The 15387-nt window shown below is 37.0% G+C and overlaps 1 protein-coding gene and 1 long non-coding RNA gene across 8 annotated transcripts in view; both read right to left on the minus strand.

Annotated features, from left to right (window-relative positions):
- Nucleotides 1-15387, minus strand: part of plce1 (phospholipase C, epsilon 1) — a 76841-nt gene that overhangs the window by 52434 nt on the left and 9020 nt on the right. The window contains exon 1 of one of the 7 annotated variants that reach the window (XM_083555675.1): nucleotides 2971-3698. The exons of 5 other annotated variants lie outside the window; for them this stretch is intronic. Coding sequence is in view for 1 of the 2 variants with exons in the window: in XM_083555673.1 (XP_083411799.1) it covers nucleotides 1288-1326 (39 nt within the window). In the remaining variant the exon portion in view is untranslated. Of the gene's footprint in view, nucleotides 1-1287; nucleotides 1370-2970; nucleotides 3699-15387 lie in introns of those variants that run through there. One more of the 7 variants, XM_083555673.1, reaches the window with a different exon arrangement.
- On the minus strand, nucleotides 5768-14611 carry LOC310734121. Its single transcript, XR_014535971.1, has 4 exons — nucleotides 10938-14611; nucleotides 7988-10896; nucleotides 5956-6396; nucleotides 5768-5818 (listed from the first exon to the last, which is right to left on the minus strand). It is a non-coding gene; the product is annotated as an uncharacterized lncRNA (long non-coding RNA).

Raw genomic sequence — 15387 nt, forward strand, 5'->3', positions numbered from 1 at the left:
AGTTTATGCTTGATCTAACAGAGCTAGAGCGACATAGCTAGCACTCGTAGGAAGGTAATAAGCTTCTTTTCAGCCTGTGAATATGTTAGCATTGAAATCCTGCATCGTGGCTCCAAAGGCTACAGTAGAGAAAGAAGTGCCCCATAAGGACGATCATTATAATGGAATTAATGTATTTAATTATATAGCAGGTTCACAACGGCATAAAACACAACACCAAAGAAACATCACAAAAATACACAACAAAACAGGCACAATGCACTTGATTCCTTTCTAAATGAGTTTTAAATTGCATGCAATAAAGCAAATATTTTGTTGCATTCTTTTGTTGTACTCCAGAAGAACAAACCTTTTTTTATTGTTTTAAACAGTTCACAACACGGCACAAAAAATTGGTGATCAAAATAGATTTTTCTAGCATTGACCCTTCACATAAATGTACAAACAAAACTGGGAGAGAAACATTTCAGAAAGACCAAGTGTGAAGTGGTCTGTCGAAATACACACTTACAAACCTAAACAAACCTACATTCTAGCAGAGGCAGTCTATAGCAGGAGAGGTAAAGAGCTAAATAGAAATTCACCAACATAGATATAAAGCAATTTATAATATTTCTTATTAAAATCAAGTCTCCTGAAAGAGGTTTCTGCCCCACTTTTATGTCAGTACACCTGACATGAGGAGCAGAGCACCACTGAGGCATGGTTGAAAGATAAGTGCTTGGGACTGGCACCTACTTGACAGACCAAACACACAATAAAACTGAATGCTCACAAAGAACAAGAGCTTTCTAACAATATATATATAAAAAAAAGAAATAGCAACCAAAAAAAACAAAGAAGAAATGCCAACTGTGTCACTGTGAGCAAAATCAAACAACTATTGCTGACAAGAGCAACAATGCAAGGGTTTGTTCCCACAATTCAAGCGAGTCACTAGGGGACTTTAAACTGGTCAATGAATAGCACATGTAACAATGATTGCTGAGAGTGTGGCCCATTTTTTTCTGTCAGACAAAAATGTGATAAAGTCTTGTTTAGCCCCTAAAGTCATAAAATACACAGTGTAAACAAATGGCATTTGCATAGAATCTGGACTATACAGTACTACAGTACTGTACATTACAGTACAGTTTTCATTTAAAATTTTACTTTGTGTAGTTTGCATTGAAAAAATAATCTGAAAAATAAATAAATAAATAAATAAATAAATAAATAGATAGATAAAATGAAGAGTCTCAAATATAACAAAAATAAACAGCTAAAACAAAGCAAAGCTTTACTTACGAAGCCAAACCAGATTTGGTCTTTTGTCAGCAAAATCATCTACAAATCCAGCTACATTTGCAAAAACACTAGTGGGTATCCTTCGGAGCTGATGCTTAAAGAGAGCTGAAGCACACATAGACAAACATGACCACACACACGTGCACACACACACACACACACACACACACACACACACACACACACACACACACACACACCTACACACAGGTTCTTAATCTCCTGTTGAATTTCACAATAGACTGTCTCACTAGAGCCCCAGAGTGTACATATACACACTCTACACAGTCTAGCATGGAAACTAAAAGTTAAGGAAAACTCAACAAGCACGCACATGGTGTTTGTGATGCTCACACTCGGAAAAGTCAAGAAGGCCATGGGAAAACAAAACAAACAGAGTTGCAGGAGAGTGCGGGAAAGATACAGAGTTTAATTCGAAGGAATCAGAGGGCGGAACATGGAGCCGAGAGTGACAGAGCAAACCTGGAACCCATTAAAGGAAAAAGTGTTAGGGCAAGTGGAAGACACAGAGGAAGATACTGTTTTCTCATGATGTCACGATGTATTAAATCACTACTTTATCAACCAAAAACTGAATCTATGCTTAATTTTCACAGAATACAAAACATTTTTTATAAGAGGGTTTATATTATTATTTAATATTATTTACTATTATTATCATAATAATCATCCTAATGCAGGTAGTCCCTGACTTATGATGATGATGCTTTCTGATGACCGCATCATAGTAAGTCAATACATGGCCTAACCTTAAAGAATGTATGGGGTAGAATACTGTAATTTGTTAATAATTTAACAAATTAGTACATAATTTAGCAGAACAAAACAGAGCAATTTAATATGTATGTGGCAGCAGACGCGTGGAGAAGGAGCTGCATACATCCCGCAGTGTCCCATCATATCATATGTTTGCCTGCTGAGTGAAACTTATTTTGTGGCATCTTTATTGTCATTGTAAGATCGAAAATTGTATGTAGAACCATCTTGACTCTTGTACTACCTGTATTATAACAATATATTAGATCAATTATATATAATTACATATAATAAATAATTATAATCAGCATTTTAATGTTTATATAATGTCTATGAAGCCAGTGGACTATAAGTTCTATAAGTAGTACTATAATTTAATACAAAACATGAACTTGAGTTTGAACCAGGCCTGAAATTTAAACTAGCAAAGATCTGGCATCCAATCATAGCATATGTGATGAGAACATTTACCAGATATTTTGATTCATTTCACTCCAACTCCATGGCACCTGAGCATGACCGATAACCAACAAACACTTGTTCAAACCCGAGTGACACTGAGGTAACTGGTCAGGTCCTGTCAAGTACAGACCACTATCTGATGCTCTAAATCGCACACACACACATATACAACACACTGATGGATAACAAGCTAAAAGTAGGATAACAACAGTCAGTAAAGTGTGCTAGGATGCTTTTAACCAAAAACTGTTACTACATACATACTGTAGAAAATAATACAGATAATACAAGATATAACTTGGAGGAAATGAGACTCTTTGACAAATTATATTTGACCAAACAGCTTATTGCTACATTTATAATTAATAACCAAGAATAACCAATACCTCAGATCTGTGGTTAAGGGCAAAGCAGTTGTTCATATTAAATTATTTCAGTACTTACTATGTTTAGCCATCAGTATGCAGGCCATAAACTGCAGTATAGAGCTCAGTAGTGTAGTCTCTTAGTGTTCCTCCTCTAGGAGTGAAGATATGTCAATTGCAGAGGCCGGGGGAGTGAAGCAGAGGAGGGACTTGGGGGAGCTCTTAGTCTAGCTTTTGGGCGGGCTCCCCTTATTTGGCTATGAGGCAATCATACAGGGGAGATGCAATCTTGCCCAGGAGTAATCTCTAGACGGCCTCACTGTGGCCTTTATCGACGTTCACATTCATCTAACTTTATCAGCAAAAAAAAAATTAAATGGCTGAAAGATTTGGCCATGACAGCTTTCCTTAAATGTATTATAAGGACGTGTCCCAAAACCTGTCTGAATAAGAGTGTTAGGTTTCAGAAGATATAGTGCTGTTTATAAACCTGACTATATTTAAATCTGTGACAAATAAACCATTCTTCTTATGTGCATGAACTCCTTGGTTAGTTGCCTTATGATCACATTCATTTTTGCTTTATTATGGCTTAATTAAGGGATTAGACCAGTGAGAATTACAGATGAGGACAGCAGCCTGATCCACATCGTTAGCTGTGTCAATCTTTGCTGTTGCCATGCCGGTCATAAGTATAATGAGTACAGATAAACCTCGCTAATACTCAGTGTTATATAATATCTTCACTTACTTTTTACAGTTTCATTGCATTTGTAAAGACCTGTTTGTCTTTTCAACAAAACACATTTTTTATATCATAAAATAACTTTAAATTTGAGTCAACCAGCAACAGTATATTTTTATCCAGGTTATTTTGTTGGTTTACCCTATCGCACCAGAGCTCTGAGGTACATTTGACTGTACACGAGCAAATTACATAAAGAAGCCAAACCCCAACCACCACCACACACGCACAAACACACACACACACACACACACACCCCTTTTAGAAAAGCAACAGCACTCATGAAGAGAATTTAATGAGTAGGACTATTACAAATGCAAAAGACACTGCAGTAAAATCTAAATGATGGCTACAGACAGAGAAGGTTAGCTCAAAACAGGGAAGAGTCAATAACCTTGACTCTGTTTGGATCAATTCCTAAATTGAATCAGTTCATCAGCTGGTTGCAGATCATAATTCCATAGAAATCCTAAAAAACATTGAACCAATCATTCTTATTAAATCATACTAACAAAAATCTCTCAGACAACACAAAAGCATAGTGCCTCCACCACTCAATGGCCTAAGCACAAAATATGTGTTTATTATTAATGTGATAGTTTCCTGTGGGTTCTCCAGTTTCCCTTCACCTCCCTATAAAATAAATATAAGTTGACTAGCTATGCTCTGGGCATTAAAAAAATGTGTGAATGGGTGTGTGAATGTTGCAAGTAAAAAAGTCTTGCTCTGAGAATATAAATAACCTACAAAGTGCTCATGAAGTTTGTAACTGCTATTGGGCGACCCAGTGACTCAGCGGTTAATACATCGGCCTTTGGCTTTCTGAACGGAAGGTCATGAGTTCAAATCTCAGCATCAACAAGCTGCCACTTCTCCACAGTTGTATAAATAAGATCATTCTAAGTCACTTTGAATAAACATAAATGCATTGTACCACATTGCCTCCTACTGGGACAGAAAGAAAACTGCAGCCTAAATGTTCTATGATCTTTGTTAAAAACAGCAGTGTTTCTGGAACATTCTCTACTTTTTAATCTAAAGAGTAATCACTCACTTTAGCCCAACAAGTGATAGGTGTTCTCACAGTAAAGGTAATATTGGCATTAAATCTGTAGTAACTAATACACATGTTTAAATCCTTCTTTGAATGCATGTTGACATTCTTGCTAAAAAAAAAACCCAAAAAAAACTTCCATGCGTTTCAAACCTTCTTGCCACTTACAAATAACAAATATAAGAAACAACACGTTATACCTAATAATATTGTTTTACCAGATAAATGTGCTAACATAAAGTATAAAGATAATTGGAGAAGAATCAAGAGTTTCGAGGAGTGACAAAATCACATCCTTGTGAAACGATAATATAAATACTTTCATAGTGAATGAGCCAAGTGCTGTTGCTTATTCACCATCAAAGCATAACTGGCATTTCCTGGTTTTCGTGTGAAACAGTTGGTTATCAAAAAAATGCAGAGATTTTTATCTATCACTAGTATCAACTTCTTCGTGTCAGGAATACTTTAAATAATCACCTGAGATGGTTCACATTAATTGCATCCCTACATTTTCAGTGTTGCTGTGGGTTCCCCATTCTAGCACATCCCAAAGGTGTTAGATTCAGATCCAGTGAATAGGGAAGGCAAGTGAGAAACAATCAACCCATTGTCATGATCACGAAAACCCTTTGAGACAACTTTCGCCCTGTAGGCATGAGTAGGTGTACAGATTTCTTGAGCACATTCTTAGACAAACACACACGTACTCAGATACTTTACTTTAAGTAGATGCCAACTCTTCATTCCTTATTCAGGATACAGTAAAAGGATCTGTAGATATATAAACTAGATACCGGATATCCTTGACATCCTTTGAGTCTATGGAATCTGGAAAAGCTCCAGCTGTGTAGACAGATCAAACGCTTGGAATACCAACCATTCCTCAGCAGCTTTTTAGAGTCTGAGAGACTAATGTGTAACATGAGATCAAAAGGGGGCAGAACTGAGCAGCATTCACAGTTCTTTAAGGATTATTCATTTCTTTACTATGGAGGTCTTTACATTATGTTACTGCTAAATCAGGTATAATAATCTGAGACGAGCATATTAAAGTATAAATAAAGAACAAGTAACATTACAACTATGTTTACCTTGTTATTGCACTAATGGACTGTTTACACAAAACTATGCTCATTTGCACAATGCTCTTCTTTGTATTGCTGCTCACCATCACCTTATTACAATTGTGTATATATATATATATACATACACACACACACACCTTATGTAATATATTATGTAATATGTAGTGTAATATACACCTACAGTAATATATGTTCACCGTTTACATCCTTCTGCAAATTTCTGCTATAGTAATAGGCATCGGTATATCATGTTCATAGTACATATATACTCATCTGTATATTATTGTTCATAGTACATATATATTCATCTGTACATTATATTCATAGTACATATACATCTGTAAATTACTGTTTATAGTCCTATATTACCATTCTATTTAACTTATGTAAATCATGTAAACACTGTATATCCTGCATTTGCTGATATTGCACTCTGGTTAGACCCAAACTGCATTTCGTTGCCTTGTACATGTTTAATGGCAATAAAAGTTGAATCTAATCTAATCTAATCTAACGTCCACTCAGGAGGACTCATCTGTTCAAACAGACCACAGTATAATATTTTAGAATAAGCCTATCCTAAAATGATTTTCAAATAATTTACAGCATTATATGTATCTTATATTACATACAGTGAGGAAAATAAGTATTTGAACACCCTGCTATTTTGCAAGTTCTCCCACTTAGAAATCATGAAGGGGTCTGAAATTGTCATCGTAGGTGCATGTCCACTGTGAGAGACATAATAAAAAAAAAAAATCCAGAAATCACAATATATGATTTTTTAACTATTTATTTGTATGATACAGCTGCAAATAAGTATTTGAACACCTGAGAAAGTCAATGTTAATATTTGGTACAGGAGCCTTTGTTTGCAATTACAGAGGTCAAACGTTTCCTGTAGTTTTTCACCAGGTTTGCACACACTGCAGGAGGGATTTTGGCCCACTCCTCCACACAGATCTTCTCTAGATCAGTCAGGTTTCTGGACTGTCGCTGAGAAACACTGAGTTTGAGCTCCCTCCAAAGATTCTCTATTGGGTTTAGGTCTGGAGACTGGCTAGGCCATGCCAGAACCTTGATATGCTTCTTACAGAGCCACTCCTTGGGTATCCTGGCTGTGTGCTTCGGGTCATTGTCATGTTGGAAGACCCAGCCTCGACCCATCTACAATGCTCTAACTGAGGGAAGGAGGTTTGGTCCCCAAAATCTCGCATTAATTCTCTCCTTAATACAGTGCAGTCGCCCTGTCCCATGTGCAGAAAACACCCCCAAAAAGCATGATGCTACCACCCCCATGCTTCACAGAAGGAATGGTGTTCTTGGGATGGTGCTCATCACTCTTCTTCCTCCAAACACGTTTAATGGAATTATGACCCAAAAGTTATATTTTGGTCTCATCTGACCACATGACTTTCTCCCATGACTCCTCTGGATCATCCAAATGGTCATTGGCAAACTTAAGACGTGCCTGGACATGTGCTGGTTTAAGCAGGGGAACCTTCCGTGCCATGCATGATTTCAAACCATGACGTCTTAGTGTATTACCAACAGTAACCTTGGAAACGGTGGTCCCAGCTCTTTTCAGGTCATTGACCAGCTCCTCCCGTGTAGTTCTGGGCTGATTTCTCACCTTCCTTAGGATCATTGAGACCCCACGAGGTGAGATCTTGCATGGAGCCCCAGTCCGAGGGAGATTGACAGTCATGTTTAGCTTCTTCCATTTTCTAATGATTGCTCCAACAGTGGACCTTTTTTCACCAAGCTGCTTGGCAATTTCCCCGTAGCCCTTTCCAGCCTTGTGGAGGTGTACAATTTTGTCTCTAGTGTCTTTGGACAGCTCTTTGGTCTTGGCCATGTTAGTAGTTGGATTCTTACTGATTGTATGGGGTGGACAGGTGTCTTTATGCAGCTAACGACCTCAAACAGGTGCATCTAATTTAGGATAATAAATGTAGTGGAGGTGGACATTTTAAAGGCAGACTAACAGGTCTTTGAGGGTCAGAATTCTAGCTGATAGACAGGTGTTCAAATACTTATTTGCAGCTGTATCATACAAATAAAAAGTTTAAAAATCATATATTGTGATTTCTGGATTTTTTTTTTAGATTATGTCTCTCACAGTGGACATGCACCTACGATGACAATTTCAGACCCCTCCATGATTTCTAAGTGGGAGAACTTGCAAAATAGCGGCGTGTTCAAATACTTATTTTCCTCACTGTATATAACCATTTGGAAGATCCACTGGTTTCATTACAGCCTCAGACGCCCTCAGTTAAGGCTGGTGATGAGGAATTTATATCAGTTCTTAATGATTAAATTGTGTTTTTACAATGGTTAATTTATAATAAAATGTCACACGGGCCTAATAAACCACTGTACATACAGGCTTAATAATCATCTCTTATTTAGTTGCTGTTGTCACGTTAATCAAACTCAAAGATCAATCAATATCAATATCAAAATCAATATCATCTCCGTTGTGAGATAGTAGTCAGCAGTCTGTCAGCTTGAATATGATGACATTGCATGATTGATTGCACAAGTGGCTGGTTTATTATATTAAGTTTATCTGCTTATTTAATCTGGATGTTTGTTTATCATGTATCTATATAAATCGAGGACAACACAGCAGTAACAAATGGTTGTACATCACAGAACAACTCATTTACCATTACTGCCTACAGCATATAAATAATTACATTAAAACATTTTGTAATTTTGCTTATAACAATTTAGCTATTTTATGACATTTTATTAATACAGTGCCTTTTTTTAAATTTTTTTTTTTTCATTTTTTACATACTGTATGGGAACTAATTAGCCTTTAGGGTTGCACAAGCCAGTGCACTCTTAGTGCCGGTCCCAAGCCCGGATAAATGGGGAGGGTTTGCTTTAGGAGGGGCATCCAGCGTAAAAACGTGCCAAATCAAACATGCGGATCATGAATACGGATGATCCGCTGTGGCGACCCCTAACGGGAGAAGCCGAAAGAAATTTTTATATGACTTATGCCATATGGGACTTGGAACAAAGGGCAAATTATTTAACAGAACTTTCATCCAGGTATACATACTGTGCAATTAGGAATGCAATAAATACATCTACAAAGATATTTTCACACACACACAATTTTACTGTAATGTGTATGTTTTGTGTGCATTTGTACAAATTTGCATTCTTGTACCCTACATTAGGTATTAAATAATCTTAAAATTATTCACTCAAAAAAGCCTTGTGATTCTGAGCTCTGTATGGCATGTTTTACTGTTGCTCTGCTCCAACACACCCACACTGACTCAGACATGACATATTAACTAGATGATTAGTTGGATTATAGCAGGAGTGATTTGTAGCAGGGAAAACAACATATGCTAAGAAGGGATATCTGGGTTAGAATTTACTAGCCTAGTCCTAAATTTGTTACATGGTTTAGAATTGGAGTTTTTATGTTTAAAATTATGGTTTTAAAATATTATTATTAATAAGAATGACGATTATGATCATAATGATTATTATTGTTTAAATAACCACATCGTAGATGACAAATGTCACATCATTTCAGTGCATTTTAAATAGGACAGAATATATGACGACATTCATTTTTATATTCAGTCATGTTCAATAACTACTTTTTTCCTGGTCAGTTTTCCCGAAATTAGTGGGCATATAATTACACTGAATGGCATCATCAAGGATCTACACTACAGGCTTAATACATATAGGCTTAATGATCATCTTTCTTTCACTTAATGCCGTCACGTCAATCACAAGGTATATACAGTGTATATGTTCAAAAAGGCTTGATTTTGATTGTTTAGATTACTTTCACGACCTGTACAGCAACTAATGTGTTATAACATACAAAGATGTACTATATAGCAGATATGCCACAGTAATGATTTTTAGATACATTTAAATATACATTTAGATAACTATCTAATACAAACAAGGTCCTACACAATAATCCTTGAAATACCATACAAATAAACAGGTAAATTAGCAGCACATAGCAAGAATAAATAGTGAGGTCATATTCATTGTGCGATTTACTGTTATCACTTTCAGATCGGGCTGCACGATTTGGGGAAAATGTCATGTTGCGATTATTGTGGTCAATATTGCGATAACGATATAATAAACAGTATAATGACTGGTTATCAAGAAAAGTGCAAACAGATTGTTGATAATGCTGAAATGTGTATGTATATGTATGTAAAACTAAAGGTTTTCAAATGAAATTTTATTTGCATTATTGTAAACATTTTTTAACTCCAAATGTACAGCTGAATTAAATAAAACAAATAAAAACATACATTGTCATAAAAAAAAATAATAATAAGATATTCGAAACATTATGCCCAAACAAACAGGTAATTCCCTGCCACTGTCCATCCCCATTTCAATTATTTACATGATTTTCTGCTGAAGTTTAAGATGCAGTTTATGTTTTCATACTTGATTTTAGGCAAATTTGCAATCATTATTATTAAATATGTTTAACCTTTTTTTTAATGGAAGATTGTTATTGACGTGTATAGTGTGGGAGTGGAGAATTGTGGTGGGATGGCAGAGTCATGGGGGAGCCATGACAATTGCAATCTTGCCCAGGGTTCAAAAAGGCTAGAAACGGCCCTGTTTACGCAGGATGTAATAGACACCGGAGAGAGAGAGAGAGAGAGAGAGAGAGAGAGAGAGAGAGAGAGAGAGAGAGAGAGAGAGAGAATAGGCAGAACTGACAGCGCGTATGTGGATGTGTGTGGGAAAGCGGAGGTTGCCAGGTGAAGGCGCGCCAATCCCCAAGTGCGCACAGGTTAAGCGTTACCACGAGTGGGTGTGTGTTCCGGAGTGAGTACATTCAAGTGAAAGCGGCAGGGCAAAAGTGAATGAATAATAAAAGAAAGCTCTGTCTGTTGAACCATCGCCTGTCGTCTCTTTCTTCCAACCCGAATCAGTGAGATCTGTTACAGATTTGTCATATTGCCACGTCATGTATCAACTTGAATTGAGCAAATCTTGCACAGTTCTTCTCTCTGCTCAGTGTTGGTGATCTTAAAGCTAAACTTTTGACGTATAACAGAGGTAGCGTTTTTGGGGCGCCAGTTCAGTGTCGGTCTGCTCAGCATCCACCTTCACCTGGTCTCCACTCTGCGCACCAGAATGTCACGTGACCACACACACCACACGTGCACTGCCTAAACCGAGACTATCTGGTCTTTGTTGTTGTTATCGGTGCGGAAAATCTGCAAACTGTTCTCAGAAAGTATGTGTCCAAACATGCACTTATTTATTTTATTAAATCGCAACTTTTGCCGTCATATAATCGCCTAAGCTGACATCAAGATTGCGATACAATTAATCGTGCAGCACTACTTTCCGAAAAATCGTAATGACAATTCCTGGGTGTACCCCCGTAGTACAAACCTCTACTGATCCCTTTTGACTGGTCATGTTGTTCTTAACCAAGCAACACATGCTCCATTAGCTAAAAAGCTTAGAAAATTCCACTCGTCTTCCAAAAACAGTGCATTGTCTTACAGGGCATAAGAAAAGTTTTGTGCTTTAAAAAAAATTTTATTATAAAATTCCATCAACTACCAATAAAACTACATGTAGTTTGTAGAAGCAGATTTTTTAACAGATAAAGCTCAAGGGTGTGCTACATATTGCTGTTGATTTAAATTGAATAAACAGCTAATTTTGGCTTCAGTGGTGACCTAATGTAATCTCTAATGCTGTTTGCTTTCTGTGACACATGAACACACATCCCAGAGAAACCACTTCTGGGAATACTCCATGCCTCAAGGGAATTCGGCAGGGATGTTGCTCTGAACCCTTTGCCTTTTCCCAGGATCCTAGACCTAACCGTGCTCAAACACCATCCTCAAACACTCAAATATCAAAGGCAGAAAACATAGTTTCCTTCACTGCAATGCATTTCTATCTTACTCTTATTAGGCATGTGAGGCCAAAAGTGATTAAAAAGGTCTGAAGCACATTCGGCTGACTACTAGGCAAGTAAACAAATTAGGACATTCAATATTTCCCACATGGTGGCATTATGTTTATGTAAAAGCTTCTGTAGCGTTTGAAAGACTCCCTGCTTTTGGTTTGTCTGTTTAGGAGGGTTTTGTCTTTCCAGAGGATTTTGTGAAAAGCAGCCGGCTAGGCACATTCCTCGACATTCACCACCCTGCACAATAATGCTCATTAGACAACAGTGTCTGAAGTGCTGTTGATTTTAACCAGCTATTCCCATGAGCCTATGCTCGGCATATTTCTGTGATGCCACTGTATTAACTCACTTGATTTGCTTCATCAGCTAATTTTTAACCTCTCCAAAAATAAAGATGAATGCCATTTCAATATAGAAGTAACACTTTAAGCTACACAAAAGCTGCTTCCATATGGTTAAATTATATATTGTTTTAACATGTCATGAGAGGACATGTCTGTTCTTGATGGTAGCAAAATAAAAAACAGATTTCAGCATACCTGATTGAGCCACTCAGCGTCTGGAGAAGCGCCTGAATATCAAATCCAGGTGTGTTCAATTGGTTTGGAACTGCAAACCTGCAGGATGGTACGCTCCCATGAGCAGGGATAATCCTTGGCAACTCTTTTTTTTCCATTTTAACATTAAATGTTCTCCCTTCATTATTTTGTTGTTCTTGACTGCATTATCACTTCTTATTAAGATGACAGTTAATTATTTATGAGGTGATCCCTAAAAAAGATGCAAGCAGCACTTGTATCATTATATTCGTCCCGCAAGCCATCAGGCTCCTCAATACACAGAACTGAAATGGAACTCTCACACACACATAACTGTGTGTTACCGAACTGTACAACCTGAACTTAGCACATACTCATTACTCATCTCATTCCATTCCACCACCATTTATTTATTATATTTATACTTAACCATATCACACTGTTTACATGCTGGTTTTTTGCACCTCTCGACTGCTGCTACTGCTGTTTTTGCACTTCATTGTGTTTGTTTACATAGAATTCTTGGTTATAGTTTTTATAGTCCTCTTTGCACAGTATCAAAGTATACAGTAGGTTTACTGGTCTGTCTGTCTGTACTGTCTGTCTGTACTGTTTTTCGTCTGCACTGTTTGCACTAGGTTGCACGCGATGCACTTTATGTAGCTTTTGTTGTAGCTCTATGTTGCTTAGTGTAGCAACTGGGTTTCTGGAGGAACGTTGTCTCGTTTTTACTGTGTAATGTGTACCACTGTGTATAGTTGAAATGACAATAATAGCCTCTTGACTTGACTTAGTCATTCATTCGTTTATTTAATATATGATTTTTCGGTTTGAGTTTGGGTCAATCCAGGACGTTTACAGCTCCTCCTGGAGGATCCTAAGACATTAACAAGGCAACTGTGAGATATAATCTCTGCAGTAGGCCTTGGGGCTGTTTTGGGGTCCTCATCCAGCTAAGAGCCAAACAGGTAGCATACCCAAACAACCTCAACTGGGGCAACAAGTCTGCTGAAAAGTTCTCCCGGATTGCCAAGCTTCTCACGTTACACACCTTAAATGTACAGGTTAAACTGGTGTGTTTTGTATTTCATTATTCTTATATCTGTGGTGTCTCCAATGCTGACACACAGTGCCCTCAGCTCATAAGGCACCTGAAAGTCCATATAAACAATGCCTTTCCTATTTACAAATTATTGAAAGCAGCTTTTCAAAGAGACATCTGAGTCTGCTCTTCTCATTACCATTCTACCAAATAAACAGTGGTTAATCTCTGCTAGAAAAAATTTAACAGCAGCACAATAAATGGGATGGAGACACGTCTGGCTCCACAAGACCCTTCCAAGAGCACTAGAAAGCTACTGGTTTTTAAAGGATTCTACCCTTTTGATCCATTTTTTCCCCTCAATTTGTTATTTTGGCAAGAGAACTAGCTTTTCAATCACTTCATCACTCAACCAGATACATGAACTGGCATGCCTTCTCTCTCCAGAATTGTTTATAATCGGTGCTGTCCTGCCACGATGACATCCACTCACACATCTGACACACCTCACGTGTGTTTTACATCGTAGCGGATATTTCCCACCGTTTACTAGAATTGAGTCATAGTCTTTCAGTAATGTATTGTTTTAGGGTATTTTCAGATTTGTAATAGAGAGATTTGCTTGGTTGCACACTTCACTTAGCATACAGTGCATGCACAGTTTCCGGGCCAATCATATATAGGGAAAAGAAACAATTTAAAGTAGAGCATAGATATATGTACCTTTGTTCATGCTTCTACAAAAAAATCCAACTAATATACTTCTGTTAAGATGAACTTTCATACCTTACTCACACTCTGTTGAAATGTGCATTGCTGCAGAAAAGGCCAGGAAAGTACTATAGGAACAGCAATTTATATGTTCCATTGACCATAAATATATCAGCCCGTGTTAAATATAAATATTTGCAATTGATCTCATCAAAAGTAAATTGAGCAGAAGTTCACATTTAGTGTGGTCATTACATCACAACACAAGTATACAAAATCTCAAAGTGTCTTACAGACATCATCACCTGAACCATCATTAAGCAAGCCAATGATGACCTGTGGATGGAAGCAAGGAGAGCAAAGAAACTTTGAAGAGAAACTTTTGTAGAAATCTGCAAGTAATGATATATCGTATAGTTTAATATTTCTGCTGCAGCTATTGATTATTTTAGTATTCTACCGATTAGTCTATCGATTAATCGAGCAATCGGATAAGAACTACCTTTTTCTTTATTAAAGAGCAATACTAAATAAACAAGAGAAAATACGTCAGGTCTCTAAAAATGAATGTTTCCTTTTTTTTTTTTTTTTGAAAATTTTTTATTTTTATTTTTTTTTATAATTGCAATCTGTCAATACTAAACCCATTTTGTGCATTTAATTGCCATAATTACATCTTAATGCAAATACAAATATATAAATATATAAAAAATCTATTTAAAATGACTTTAAAAACGGGTAAACACAATGTGTGGTGTTTTCTGTATGTTTTAGTTTAAAATGATCCCAAACTTTCTGTTGTGTACTTTGGCCTGAAACTTCTCCTCACACCTCGCTGTTTTCTCCCATTCATCCATTTTTCATTCTGCAGCGTCTCCTGTGTTTACCCGTCCAGTGGCGTACGCACGTTTTCAGCCTCGTTTTGTGCGCATGACATTGTTCAGGTAAACACAGAAGACACAAGACTTTCATGTATGCCACGTTCCACGCAAAGGTTGTGCACGCTGTGACAAGTTTAATAAGGATACCCAAGAGTGGTCCAGAGTTAAGCGGGTGGTGCGTCAGTAATAATGGTCCATGGAGCGATACAGTGCTTAATGTGTAAATTTTATATAGACTAAAACAAAACAGGCTATTTTTTTGTATTTGAATTATTCAAGCAATCGTTTTAACCCTAATTTCTAAGTTTCATAAAAAATAATTCAGTGCCAATTTAAAACTTAGTTCCCAAGCCTGGTCCTGGAGTACCGTCATCCTTTATATTTAATTTTATTGTCGCTGCTTGCAACTAATCAGCTAATTAACAATGAACTGAGAAGGCTGTGCCTTAGAGCAGGGAAAATATTTAAATGTTCAGG

This window comes from Silurus aristotelis (assembly GCF_946808225.1).
Source record: "Silurus aristotelis genome assembly, chromosome: 12".
NCBI lineage: Eukaryota > Metazoa > Chordata > Actinopteri > Siluriformes > Siluridae > Silurus > Silurus aristotelis.